We start from the raw sequence: 14,008 nt of genomic DNA, 5'->3' as shown, positions 1-14,008 counted from the left end.
CACAGATTAAGCCACAATAAAAAGTTGAAATAGAAGATGGGCGCGAAGCGCCCTAAAAGCCAAGTCTTTTAAAAACACACAATTGAAAGACAAAAAATGCAATTGTATGAAAATAAGAAAATGATAATGCACAAGTAAAAAGTTTGCTTTGCAAAAGTGAATGAGTTTAGGGGAAAGTTTTGAGTGCATTGCATTGTTTTTCAGAAATATAATTGATTTAGATTATACAACTTGTATCTGTCAATTTATCTTCGAATAACGAAGAATTGGATCAAAGTAGTATTTCATCAGCCACGCTTTAACTTTTTTTCACCATACATTAAATCCTCCTTTCCACACAAAATTGGACTATTTCATAAAAATGAGATTTTTGTTTTGCGTTTTTGGTTGGTTATGCAAAGTTTTAGTGCCGGATTTAATATAACCAACCATACATATATAATAATATAAATAGATTAGATAGATAGATATATGATTAGAAAATATGTTATGTGACATGTTGGTAATGATTTAGAGTATACAAATTGGTCAAGTACAGCCAGACAACCAATATCAACCAGGTAAAAAAGAACATTACAAAAATAAAAAAGTAAAAAGATGAAGAAAAACAATAGTTAGAAAAGAAATTATTTGATTATTATTTTTATATATCTTATCTTTTCACAAATCTACAATGCACTTGAAGCAAAAAGTTAGTAAAACTTTTATATTTGACAATTCTTTATTATCCACTACGTCAACGTGCATCATGCATGGTGGAATGGAAAAAATCATGAGGCTAGGGACAGTTTACCTTTTGTAAAAAAAACATGCTTTTAAACCAAAATTTTTAGAATAAGAAACAAATCCTAAAGGGACTGGAAGCACAACTATAAGTAACCCTCCATGCCCGATTTACAACGGTACCTCTTTATACATTGATTGATTAACAAGGGCAGAGAACTCCGTGTGTGTCCCAGGAAACATTTTAACCGACCATGTGTGCATTTCCAATAAATAAAGCATCTTGCCAACAATTACTAGGGTTTCTATAGATTAATTAGAATAAGTCCGTTATCCTGGATGAGTCAAATGTTTGATGGGTACTGTTGTGACTTCGGACATGACACTCTACACTTGGAGCGTCATTTTGAATAACGCCTATGTCCCTTTAACCCTACAAACGATTTTCCTGAAATCCACCATTTAAATCTTATAAAATTCTAGTCCTTGGTACGGTAGGTGTTAGGAATTACGATCTGTTTCTTCTTTGTATTTTTTAATTGGAGAACAATTACTTTTTATCATTTCCGACGTAACTCATATTTTATGAATTTAATAAAGTTATTTTCTCTAGGGACGAAAGTGTGGAAGCATTGACAGATGGTCTGTACGTGTCCCCAGGTGTGGAATCAGCTGATTACCACGCGTCACTAAACAAGAATTCATGGTTCTACGTCTTCGATTACCAAACCAAATATGGAGATTTCTCACAGGTTGGTTTCTTTCTCAAAACAATACACAAACCTTCTTATGAGAAAAGTTGAGATGCTTGATTGTCTAAACTTTAAATTGTAAGAAAACTCCGCGACATGAATAATTTTGGTTCAACTTTAACAACTTAAACCTCTTTGTTTCTTAATGAAGAACAAAGACAAAAAGCAGAACAATCGTTACTTTCACCTACCCAAAACTAAAACTCCTGCAAGTTTACAAATTGGAATTTTTGTAATCCACGAAAACAATCGACAAATCCCCGAAATTGTTTTCTTGTTTTTAAAATTGTAAATGGGCAAGAAGCAAAAAAAATGTATCTTTTGAACAACTTTTTTTGGTGGAAACTAATAATAAGTTTAGCTGACTGTGCTGACTAATAACCTATAGATTTGTCTCACTAATTACCAAAGATATATGTACCTAGTATATTACATAAATAATAAAAAGAAATTATCATTTTAGCTCTAGGATATTGGATCAGTAAAAATATACGAAAAAATAACAAATTTAGGGGTTTCTACTTTTCCAGAGTTTGATCCCTTTTAAATTGTAGAATAGTGCACACTGCAAAGAAGATTTTTATATTTGTGATATTGTTATGAATGACCAAGACCTGTACTGATATAATTTAGATTTTATATAAACTCATAAAAAAACTTTAAAAGAATCGCATAAAACTTCAAAAGAATATCATAATTTGATAGAATCTCATAAATTATTGATAGCATCATATAAGACTTCGATAGAATATCATAAAACTTTAATAGAATCAATTTTTTTTTGATAGAATCAAATATGACATTAGAACTTTTTGACCCAAGAACAAAATGATAGGTATAGATAAAAGTTTGTTTATGAGGTCATAACCAACTTTAATAATTGTCGATGTATTCGCATATGTATAGAGTTAAAAATTGTCCATAGTGTAGTATTGTTTTCAATCCCATATTTGATATACAAACATTAATGTAAATAAAGAGTATGAATCTGGGCCCAAAACTCACATTTTCTAATCCCTTTATCACAGAAACCCAAAATGTGCACGGTATATAAAATCTAACAGCATTTTGGTAATTACTTTTCAACAGAAGATTAATAACAAGTGCCATATTGATTTAGAATTTACACATACTAGCCTTTTATTTTAGCATGTTCTCTTTGTGTACATCGTAAAACAAAACAAAAAAAAGTTCGCGGATTTTAACAAAAAATTTCGTGGATTTTTAAAACCTCAAAAGTTTAATGAAAATCGAACTTTGATGGAGACAAATATTTCAAATTTCATTCGTAAACCTTCCCTGGGGCCACATAAGGTCCCACACAAAATTTGGGCCTGATCGGTTCAGCCGTTTTGACGTTTATTGGATACAAACAAACAGACAGACAATCTAAATTTATATATTGATAGGGCAACAAAAAGTATAACTTAGTTAGAAAGCTAAAATCAAAAGCCAAGTGTTTTGAGACTTCAAAATGTCAAGTAATACCTAGTTTTGAAAACAGATATCTTAGTCACCAAGTTTAGTATTCCTTAGATATAGAAATCTGTTGGATCAAATAATCTTAGTTTAAAATATTAAAGGTTTATGTACACCATTAGGTTGAAAAGATAAAGGTATTAGAAAATTGAGTTTGTGACAAAGACCCGATTCCTTATTATAGAAAACTCCCCCTCACCCCCCCCCCTCTTCCTGGTTGAGGGAGAAGTGTCCTTTATGAATATGGTAATATAGAGATGAGTAAAGGAGCAGGATTTGATGGACATCATATCATATTTGGCACTTTACTGGGATATTCTCAATATATTTCACGACCTACACATCCATTTTTAAAGTAAAATGGAGATTCACAACAATGCCCTTTAAAGCTTTGTATGAGGAAGAAACATGAGATATCCTAATTATTTTGTGAAAATTGATTATTATAAATTGTGGTTTCTCTGTGAAAGTAACTTGAAGTTCATTTCTACAGTATCTTTTCTTATACCTTCGTTACTTGGCTTCAAATTTGATGCAATCTAGTATATTCTGTCACCTTCTTGAAATTAAACGTAGTACCCCAATTCAGAAGATAAATATTAATTAGTTTTTTATTATAACAGTGTGGCGGCTATGAAAGTCGTCTTTTCTAGAAAACTCCCCTATTCTTCTCCCTGCCGCGAAAGGTTCTTCCTAGGAAAGACGACTTTCATAGCCGCCACAGTCATATATATTTATTTTCTACTTTGTAACTTTATATTAAAAATATAGTTAGTCGTTTATCTAAATCCTCGTCTTATTGCTATCCGCCAAATTGGTGACCCCGGACTAGTGAATACGTTTNATCTATTCCTGTTCGTCGGAACCCTCACAGAGCTTCCAGAGATAGAAGGATCTGCTCCGCCGTACCTCCGCCGTTCCTTCTGGGGGGACTACTGTGGCGGCTATGAAAGTCGTCTTTCCTAGGAAGAACCTTTCGCGGCAGGGAGAAGAATAGGGGAGTTTTCTAGAAGCCACGTCATATATATTTATTTTCTACTTTGTAACTTTATATTAAAAATATAGTTAGTCGTTTATCTAAATCCTCGTCTTATTGCTATCCGCCAAAACAGTATAATTTGTGTTTAAAAATCTCCCCGGATCCTGGCATTTCTATATATATATGCTTTACTTTTCTGTCTGTCTGTCCGTTTGTATCCAATAAACGTCAAAACAGCTGAACTGTTTGCGTCAAAATTTGTGTCGGACCTCGCGTGACCCCAGGAAAGGTTTATAGATGATCGAATTTTAAAAAAATTAAAATTCTATTTTTGAAAATTTTGAAAATCCGCAATTTTTTTTATAAAATCCGCAAAATTTTGTTTTGTTTTTGTTTTAGAATGTACACAAAGAGAACATGTTCACAATTAAAATAGAAGATGTGGGCGCGAAGCGGCCTATAAGCCTATTTTTTAAAGAATTATTTTTAAGGCTCAAATCTTACACCTAGTTGTCTCTCAACTCTCATGTTTCGTGGGTCACCCTGTATACAAAGTTTGATATAAGGTCTCGTTATGTTTTGTGGGTCACCCTGTATATAAAGTTAGATGTAAGTTTTCGATATGTTCCGTGGGTCACCCTGTATACAAAGTTAGATATAAGTTTTCGTTATGCATCGTGGGTCACCCTGTATAAAAATTTAGATGTAAGTTTTCGGTATGTTTCGTGGGTCACCCTGTATATAAAGTTAGATGTAAGTTTAGTTAAAAGAGATTTCTTACTAACAAGCTACACAATTCAACTTTATTGTTTCTTTAGTTCAAAACACCCTTATATACTGTGACACATGATAGCGTGTACTGCAATATTCATCTTTATTATAAGTTATCGATTCTTCGCCACAATCTGTAGGGATTAAACCATACCTCTATACTATATGCTGTCGTGATGGACCTTATAACTTTTAAACAAAATAGTTCAATACTGATAAATGTGTTCCTTGTGCACTGTTTAGCTTGCTTGATAACTTTTCTGCAGAGAACTAAACAAATGGAAAAGCGTTTTTATTTTATTTTTTGGAAATAGACATATATCAATCATTTCATCCATAAATAGACATAATTTCATCTATAAATAGACATATATCGATATCATCATCCATAAATAGACATATATCAATTTTATCATCCATAAATAGATATATATCAATCTTATCATCTATAAATAGACATATATCAATCTTATCATTCATAAATAGACATACATCAATCTTATCATCCATAAATAGAAATATATCAATCTTATCATCCATAAATAGACATTTATCAATCTTATCATTCATAAATAGACATATATCAATCTTATCATCCATAAATAGACATCATTTCATCCATAAATAGACATATATCGATAATATCATCCATAAATAGACATATATCAATTTTATCATCCATAAATAGACATATATCAATTTGATCATCCATAAATAGACATATATCAATCTTATCATCCATAAATAGACATATATCAATCTTATCATCCATAAATAGACATATATCAATCTTATCATCCATAAATAGACATATATCAATCTTATCAACCATAAATAGACATATATCAATCTTATCATCCATAAAACGATCTTAGTTTACCAGAAATATATATTATAGACCTACGCATGTATCTATGTATTTGTTTATGTACAGTATACAAATTGTACATAAATCTCCTTCATAAATCTCGAGATTGAGAAAATAAAAGATCTGTCTAAACGGAACAATAAGTTTCCTAGGATAAGAAAGTTTTCTCCCTGTCTCAACCATACTATAGGATACTAAAGGATCATCCGACACAATCCGTCCCATCTGTCAGGATATTAAGTTCCTTAGCAACATTTTTCTCCAGGTTTTTCCTAGAACCCGGAGTATATTTGGGCACAAGTGGTTCTTCAGCATTACTAGAGATATAAACCTTCCTCATCACATTTACATATTGTCATGATAATAATTGATGGAAAGATGGATAAAATGGAACGGGGTTTTATGTAATTTTGGGATTGTCGCAAAAAATGTCTCTTTCTGTTTCTATCATAGGAATTGAGTCATTGTCACAAACTTTGGTTGTTTATCCTTTGCAACCGAATCTTGTAGACCTTGGATATTTTAAACTTGAATTTTAAATAATCTAAGTTTGAAATATCAAAGGTTTACACCATTGCAAAGATAAACGGATTTATAAATTTGAGTTTGTGGTAAAAACTCAATTCCCTAGGAGAACAATTCCTTTCCAAGAACTGTAGACGTCACCTTAGTGAAATTTGTTAGAATTCAAATTAAGCTAAAAGTTCAAAGATATCGTCAACTTTATTGATCAGGTAAAGGTTTAAAGGGTAAGGTTGTGAATCTGTTTAAACGGAATATGGAATTTGAATTATGTTGACCGTCCCTTTTAAGGGAAATTTCGCGAAAAATTAAAAGGGTTATTGGCTGATATCGAATTGAATTCGATATCGATCGCTACTAATTTTACTTTTATATGTTGCGTAGAGGATAAATGGTTTAAAACGTCTGAAACTTAAGAGCGTAGCGTCCATAAAATTATTTTATCTTAAAATGTTTTTGTTTATAGAGAGGTGGTTGTGTACATGGTGAGGAGCTAGCCTATGTTCTTGGTTACCCCCTGCTTGGATCCTACTACAACAACTACACCAGGGCAGAGCAGAACCTGGCGGAGCTTGTCATGACATACTGGACAAACTTTATCATTTCAGGGTCAGTTCATACAGTACATAGAGTACATTTCAGGGACAGTTCATACAGTACATAGAGTACATTTCAGGGTCAGTTCATACAGTACATAAATTACATTTCAGGGTCAGTTCATACAGTGCATAATTACATTTCAGGGTCAGTTCATACAGTGCATACAGTAAATTTCAGGGTCAGGTCATACAGTACATAAATTACATTTCAGGGTCAGTTCATACAGTACATAATTACATTTCAGGGTCAGTTCATACAGTGCATACAGTAAATTTCAGGGTCAGGTCATACAGTACATAAATTACATTTCAGGGTCAGTTCATACAGTGCATACAGTACATTTCAGGGTTAGTTTAACAGTACATAGAGTACATTTCGTGTTTTACACAGTACTAAAGAGACCATAGGGTTAGTTCATGCATTGCATAGTGTGCATTTCAGTGTTATTTTATGCAGTATATAGAATACGTTTCAGGGTCAGTTCATTCAGTGCATAGAGTACATTTCATGATCAGTTCATAGAGTACATAGAGTACATTTCAGAGTTTGTTTTTACAGTACATAGAATACATTTCAGAGTAGGTTTATACATTTTAGGGTTGTGTTCTCAATCCATGTTTTAAAACTGTTTGATTAAATAACACCTCATGCTAGAAATAGTTTATGAAAAACACATTGATTATTTTGTTTTCTTGTAATTGCACCCACAAGAACAGAAAATTAGGTATTTTTATCTCAATTACTGTAATGAATATTTTGAAAGAAAGATATACATACGTCTGTTTGCAGTACAATGTACATTTGATTCTTCTTAAGGATCTGAGTTCTTGCATCAAACAAGAATCTTTAAGCCTATATCTTTGCAACCTTTTTTTGATATTTTAAATTTTAAAGATCTAATACATCGGGTTGCAACGATTACAAAATATGAAGTAGTGACAAGAACTCAACTCCTTTGTGATGTAAAGTAAATTGAAAAGGTTGGGAGGATAGAAAAACATATCCTTATTTGGATACCGATGCAATAGTGGATACTGATACTCATATATGGGACACTGATACTTTTGGGGGTACGTGACAGTACTAGATAAATAGAAAGTATCATTAAAGCACATAATTTTATATGGGTATACAGTATACACTTTAAACAATTACACTTTAATGACGGGATTTGTCAAGCCAACATTGGCCGCGTCTTTAATGGAAAACCCGGATGTTATTGTATGACATGATTTTTAAATCATACAATTGGAGGTGCCTCGTCTAATAGATAAGGAGAAAGTATGAGGGTGAGAGAGAAAGGGAGGGGGGTTGTAGGTCAATCAAAATTAATTGGTAAGAACTTAGGATAGCACATTTATTTTTTCAGAAATACATGAATAACACGTTGATCTTAAACATTCAAATCGCTGAAAGATATTTGTTTTTTCCACGTGCAATTTAGAACGAGAGTTTTATTTCTAGTAACAATGAATTCCATATTTGTGTTACACATACAACAAATATGATTTTTTTTTGTTTCAACGTTTAATTTTTTTTTTGGGGGGGGGAAGGGTTGGATACAGAGATTTATTCAAGAACTTCTAATATTTACAAGCTTAATTCAGTTTAATAGAAGAACTGAACTTCTTGTAAAAATTAAGTTTGACACAAACACATAATGGGTTCATTACATGGTATTATATAACTATTATATTGCCACTTAACTCTACCATTAATTTGTATTAAGGAACCCGAACTTCCCTCATATTGCGGATAGAGAGGGCCGGGGTAGATCCTCGGGGATGGTTGACTGGTCTCCCTACGATCCAACCTATAAAAAATATCTTCATATCGGTAATATTTCGGAGATTTTTTAATCTAAAATGTCAGGCAGGCCGCCAGCAACAAAAATGTGCGCTGGGCTAAGGTTAAGCACTTATAATTTATAGTTTCAAGTTAAAAGGTAAAAAATTTAATTGTTTCTCGTTAAATTTCTGAACAGCTTTTGAAAATTTGCAAATTTTGGGCTTAACTAAAACCTGGAAAAATTCGTGATCACAAAGTGGTTTTTTTCTTTATATTGTAGTCGAGTGAAATACATTCAGTTCAAAGCAGAAAAAAACTTATTTTTCCAAAAATCTACCTAGAAAGAAAAGAGTTTGATCAAATAAGCGTATTTTTCTGCTTATCTTTTGACCAATTTGGACCATTTCAACGTGACCGAACATTGACTTGAACACTTGAATTTTGTTCTGTTATTCTTCAATCTTAATGTAACAGTAGAACAAATATAATGGGTCAAAAAAGGATTTAATGTTAAAAGTTGAAATCAAAACACATAATCAAGATTTTTAAAAATGTGCAAAAGAACAAAATTGACTACTATACTCGCAGTGTAAAAGGGACTGTGAGCATAATTTCAAGAGACCCTTCATACAAAAATTACAATGACCAATTCAAACGATACCCTTAAGAGCCGTATCTAATCAAATATAAATTATATATCAAAGTTTTAATTTCTTTAAACTGTTTTTTTTTCATTTGCAGTTTCTGTGCGAAAATGACTTGCACACTCTTTGCTTGTAAGAATCAAAAGAGGAAAATCACAGAAAAAAACAGTACCTATCACACAGCTTATTAGATCAAGGCTTCAAGGGTACCACTGTAAATCGGGAATTGCCATCTTTGCATGGAGGAGCACTTGAAGATACGCTTACAGTCCCTTTAAAAAAGCTAAAAAAATGTATTTAACTCATTATTCAATTATTCAAATATATGAACGATATTTTTCCACATGGAAGAAATAAAATAAGTAATCCAGAAAACATCTGCGTGGGTTCATCCGCAGATTATTTATCTTTATTATTGTTAATGGTTCCTGGTTCTGTTGGAGCTGCCGGAAATATAATAGGTTTTCTATACAAATATAAAGATATATTACACAGCTGTTTAATTGTCATTGTATTTTTGTATCCTTTTAACCTGACAAAATTGGTATCAGACACATTTGGAAACTCTGAAAAGCTAAAAGAAATTAATTTCACATTTCTATATATTTTTCATTTTTTAATAATACTGGATAATTTTATTTCAAGAAAAAGTTGTTACCTCTTTACCACAATCGATTTAAGACAAAAAAATCTAACTGTTCAAGTATATGTAGAGGACCGGAATAATCAATATTTTTGTCAAAATGCTAAAACTCCTAAGGAACTGTTCAAGTATATGTAGAGGACCGAATGGGTTCAAGGTACATTTAACCTTTCATCCTTTATTTATACTTTCATCCTTTCTTTATACTTTCATCCTTTCTTCAAATAAACTCTCATCCTTTGTTAAACTAGACCACATTTAGTTAAACTAGACCATATTTAGTTAAACTAGACCACATTTAGTTAAACTAGACCACATTTGGTTAAACTAGACCACATTTAGTTAAACTAGACCACATTTGGTTAAACTAGACCACATTTAGTTAAACTAGACCACATTTAGTTAAACTAGACCACATTTAGTTAAACTAGACCACATTTGGTTAAACTAGACCACATAGCGGGGTTAAATCTACAAATGGGTGGGGAGGGGTGGAGGCTATAGTTTTAAGAATTGAATTAAATAAATACTGTTATGTCTAGACGGGTTGCCCTGTGGTTAAACCTTATCCCTGATCTAGTTCATGCTGGTAACCTGGAGAGACAGGGGAACCTTGAAGAGTATTTAACCTACCAGGAGACTTTACCATTTATCCCTAGTATCAAGGTATTTATAAAATGACATTATCTTTTTAAACATGTTTATTTTAAAATCTTAATCGTGACAACATTCTAAAAATAGTTAGATGAAAGCAGCTGCATAAATTTTGACATTTCTATTTTTCTTGATCTAAATTTTCTTCTTATTCGTACATCTTCCATCATATTCGGCTGTTTTTGAAAAAGGAAAGAAAAACCATGCCAATTTATTTAGAGAGAGGGGGAGGGCTATAAAAGGTGATCCACCCATATGGAAAGTTTAAAATGTAAACCCCCTCTCTAGACAAATTCTTTTCTGCTTTCCTAACTTAAAAATGATTTTTACAACAAATGAAGGGTCTGTCCTAGAGAACGATTTTTGGACCCCCTCCTAAGGAACTGTTCAAGTATATGTAGAGACCGGAATAATCAATATTTTTGTCAAAATGCTAAAACTCCTAAGGAACTGTTCAAGTATATGTAGAGGACCGGAATAATCAATATTTTTGTCAAAATGCTAAAACTCCTAAGGAACTGTTCAAGTATATGTAGAGGACCGGAATAATCAATATTTTTGTCAAAATGTTAAAACTCCTAAGGTTTTGTCAGAAAAAAACGGGTTTCTTGTAAATTTTTGTAATTTTATGAATATTTTTTATAATTAGATTGTTCCTTATAATAGCATTTCGGGTTCAAACCTTAAATTAAGTAATTACTTATTTATCAAACCCGATAGAAATTAACAAATTTAATAAGATGGCAACGGGTTTTTGTGACAAAAAGGCTTAGTTCTTTGTTACCCATAGATTGGCTTGGTTTGTGTTGACCATTAAAAAAAATTAGATAATTATTAATTTAATTTTAATTTTTATATTTTAAGTTAATTCGTGCATTCTAAAAATAATAACAATATAACCAACAAATTGAAAAAGAAAATCTAAGATCAATTGACAACCCCACCTCCCTGTGCTCCCCCCTTTGTCCTGGTTTATCTATAAATGAATTAGGATAATGGTTTGTGTAGGTTCTGTGTATCCTGTGTATCCTCTGTATTCTTAATCCTGAACTCTATCATTTATCTATTTCTCAACTCTTTCTTAGCTTTCATTGAAAAACCTACTCGTTTCCTGCTCTACTGCCATGCAACAATGTACTCGTTTCCTGCTCTACTACCATGCAACAATATACTTGTTTCCTGCTCTACTACCATGCAACAATATGCTCGTTTCCTGCTATACTACCATGCAACAATATACTCGTTTCCTTCTCTACTACCATGCAAAAATATACTCGTTTCCTGCTCTACTACCATGCAACAATATACTCGTTTCCTGCTCTACTACCATGCAATAATATACTCGTTTCCTGCTCTACTACCATGCAACAATATACTCGTTTCCTGCTCTACTGTACCATGCAAGAATATGCTGGATCTTGTTGAGCACCTCAAACGTAGAAAGAAATAATGTTTGTAAAATGATCAAATCTTTTCTATTAAAGTTATTCAAAATTGTCCTGGTATGATATTCTAATGAAACTTGTCTCCTTTTTAACTTTAACAAATAATATTCTAAACCGTATAATTTGTAATATATATAAAAATCTATTTATATACTTTGCTTGTCAGTTTGTATCCAAAAAACGCCAAAAGGGCTGAACCAATCGAGTCCAAATTTTGTGTGGGACCTTATACAATGTACATGACCCCAAGAAAGGCTTTTGGATTATCAACATTTCAAAAATAAACGTCCAACTAAATTTGATTTCCATTTGAAAATCCGCAAGAAAATAATAACAATTGAATAAGAAGGTAGATACCAAGCTCCTTGAAAGTCTAGTATATATTTACTTTGCATGTCTATTTGGGTGTCTGCCTGTATCCAATAAACGTCAAAACGGATAAACTGATTGGGCCCAAATTTTGTGTGGGGCCTTCGCATGTCCCCAGGGAAGGTTAATAGATTATCAAAATTTCAAAAATGTCCTCCTAAAAAATTCGATCGTCATTAAGTTTTGAAATCCAGGAATTTCTTTTATAAAATCAGCGAACTTCTTTTGTTTTTGTTTACAATGTATACAAAGAAAAAATGTCCCTAATTAAATTTAAGATACTTATAGTTTCTTTCTCCAGTTGATGTTTATTGGATTTGTAATCTGCTCAAGACAACTAGAAAATATTTCCGATAAATGTAAATAAAGCTTTTTTCAACCATTCTTGAATTATTAACATTATTTTATTATTATATTATTATTTTATTTGACAGCCCTTTATACTAAGCCTTTTTACTACTACAAATAATAATATTATTTTCTATTTTAGGCCCGAAAATGAAGATAAAGGATCAGTTTAGAGCAAGGAACAGATTTATTCAAGAATATAATAATTTCTTTTTCAAATTTCCAAGATGTTACGTACTAAGTATTCAGATTGTAAGATGCAAAAAGATCTGATGACAATGCAAAATTTTACAGCAAACTAAAAAATCACGAGACACTTTCAAACTGAAAGTTTTCTCAAAAATAAGTTTAAACTCTAAGAAAACGCATTAGTATATACAGGCATAACCAGAAAACTGTAGAATAGGAAGACGACATTAAAGCAATCCTGAACTGCATTTGATGTTGTTACAAAGCAAATAGATTTACCAGTAAGATATTAAATCACATATTAAGTAAAATGGGTCTGTTTACGTTGCACATTTGCTGTGCCTTGTGTTCATTGGACTATTTAAAGTCAAAACTTGAGTCTAAAAGTCGTCTTCCTTTTTCCCAGTTTTCTGATTATTTCTGTAAAACCCCCGAAAACTGGGCAATTTTTTATACAAAGTTTTGGAAATTCCTGGTATTTTTTGTGCTCTGAGCTATATCAATAATCAAACCGACCCCTTCTTTTTTGCCGTAAAAAAAGGTTTATCAAGTTCATTTTAAAATAAATATTTAAGCCATGAATACTGAATACTCATCTAACAAGGCAGAACTCTGTGAACAATCCGCTTACTATGTTAATTATAATATCAAGAATCTAAGCACATATTAAACCACAATAATGTAGATATACATTTCAAATATTAATTACAGGGTGTCCCACAATAATGTAGATATACAGTTAACATTTCAAATATTAATTACAGGGTGTCCCACAATAATGTAGATATACAGTTAACATTTACAATATTGATTAGAGAGTGTCCCACAATAATGTAGATATACAGTTAACATTTCAAATATTAATTACAAGGTGTCCTAATCAAAAAGACAGTTAATTGATCACATGAAAAGCGTTCAATATTTCATAAAACATACACTGAGATATGATTAGATGATGTTTTGGTTTCGGCGACAAAATTTTCTTTTTTTCTTATTTTTAAGAAACAAACTAACGGACTTCATTAAGGAAATATCCCAAAATATATTCTTTTAAAAAATGCAGCGTTTATTATGTCATTTTTAAAGTTCTAAAGGACACCCTGTGCAACTTACTACCATTAACAGTTGATTTCCTCCTGTGATGCAACTTCTTAATTATTCTAAGAATTTTGATTCTGATTGATGGTTTTCAACCTGGGTTTCAAAAACGTATACCCCCTAGTGTCCCCCCCCC

General features: G+C 31.8%; 2 protein-coding genes across 2 annotated transcripts in view; both read left to right on the top strand.

Moving 5' to 3' along the window:
• The window catches only part of LOC111698095 (neuroligin-4, X-linked), a 65,300-nt gene extending 52,427 nt beyond the window's left edge, over positions 1-12,873 (top strand). The window contains exons 13-17 of the mRNA XM_023468337.1: positions 515-560; positions 1,337-1,475; positions 6,561-6,703; positions 8,424-8,530; positions 12,728-12,873. Coding sequence (XP_023324105.1) covers positions 515-560; positions 1,337-1,475; positions 6,561-6,703; positions 8,424-8,530; positions 12,728-12,858 — 566 coding nt within the window. The 3' untranslated portion in view covers positions 12,859-12,873. The remainder of the gene's footprint in view (positions 1-514; positions 561-1,336; positions 1,476-6,560; positions 6,704-8,423; positions 8,531-12,727) is intronic.
• LOC111698096 (uncharacterized) overlaps positions 10,316-14,008 on the top strand; it is a 20,118-nt gene continuing 16,425 nt past the window's right edge. The window contains exon 1 of the mRNA XM_023468338.1: positions 10,316-10,435. The gene's annotated coding sequence lies outside the window, so the exon portion shown is untranslated. The remainder of the gene's footprint in view (positions 10,436-14,008) is intronic.

The sequence above is a fragment of the Eurytemora carolleeae genome, unplaced genomic scaffold, assembly GCF_000591075.1.
Source record: "Eurytemora carolleeae unplaced genomic scaffold, Eaff_2.0 scaffold64, whole genome shotgun sequence".
Taxonomy (NCBI): Eukaryota; Metazoa; Arthropoda; class Copepoda; order Calanoida; family Temoridae; genus Eurytemora; species Eurytemora carolleeae.
Note: the sequence above shows the minus strand (reverse complement) of the source record. Positions and strands in the feature narration are given on the sequence as shown.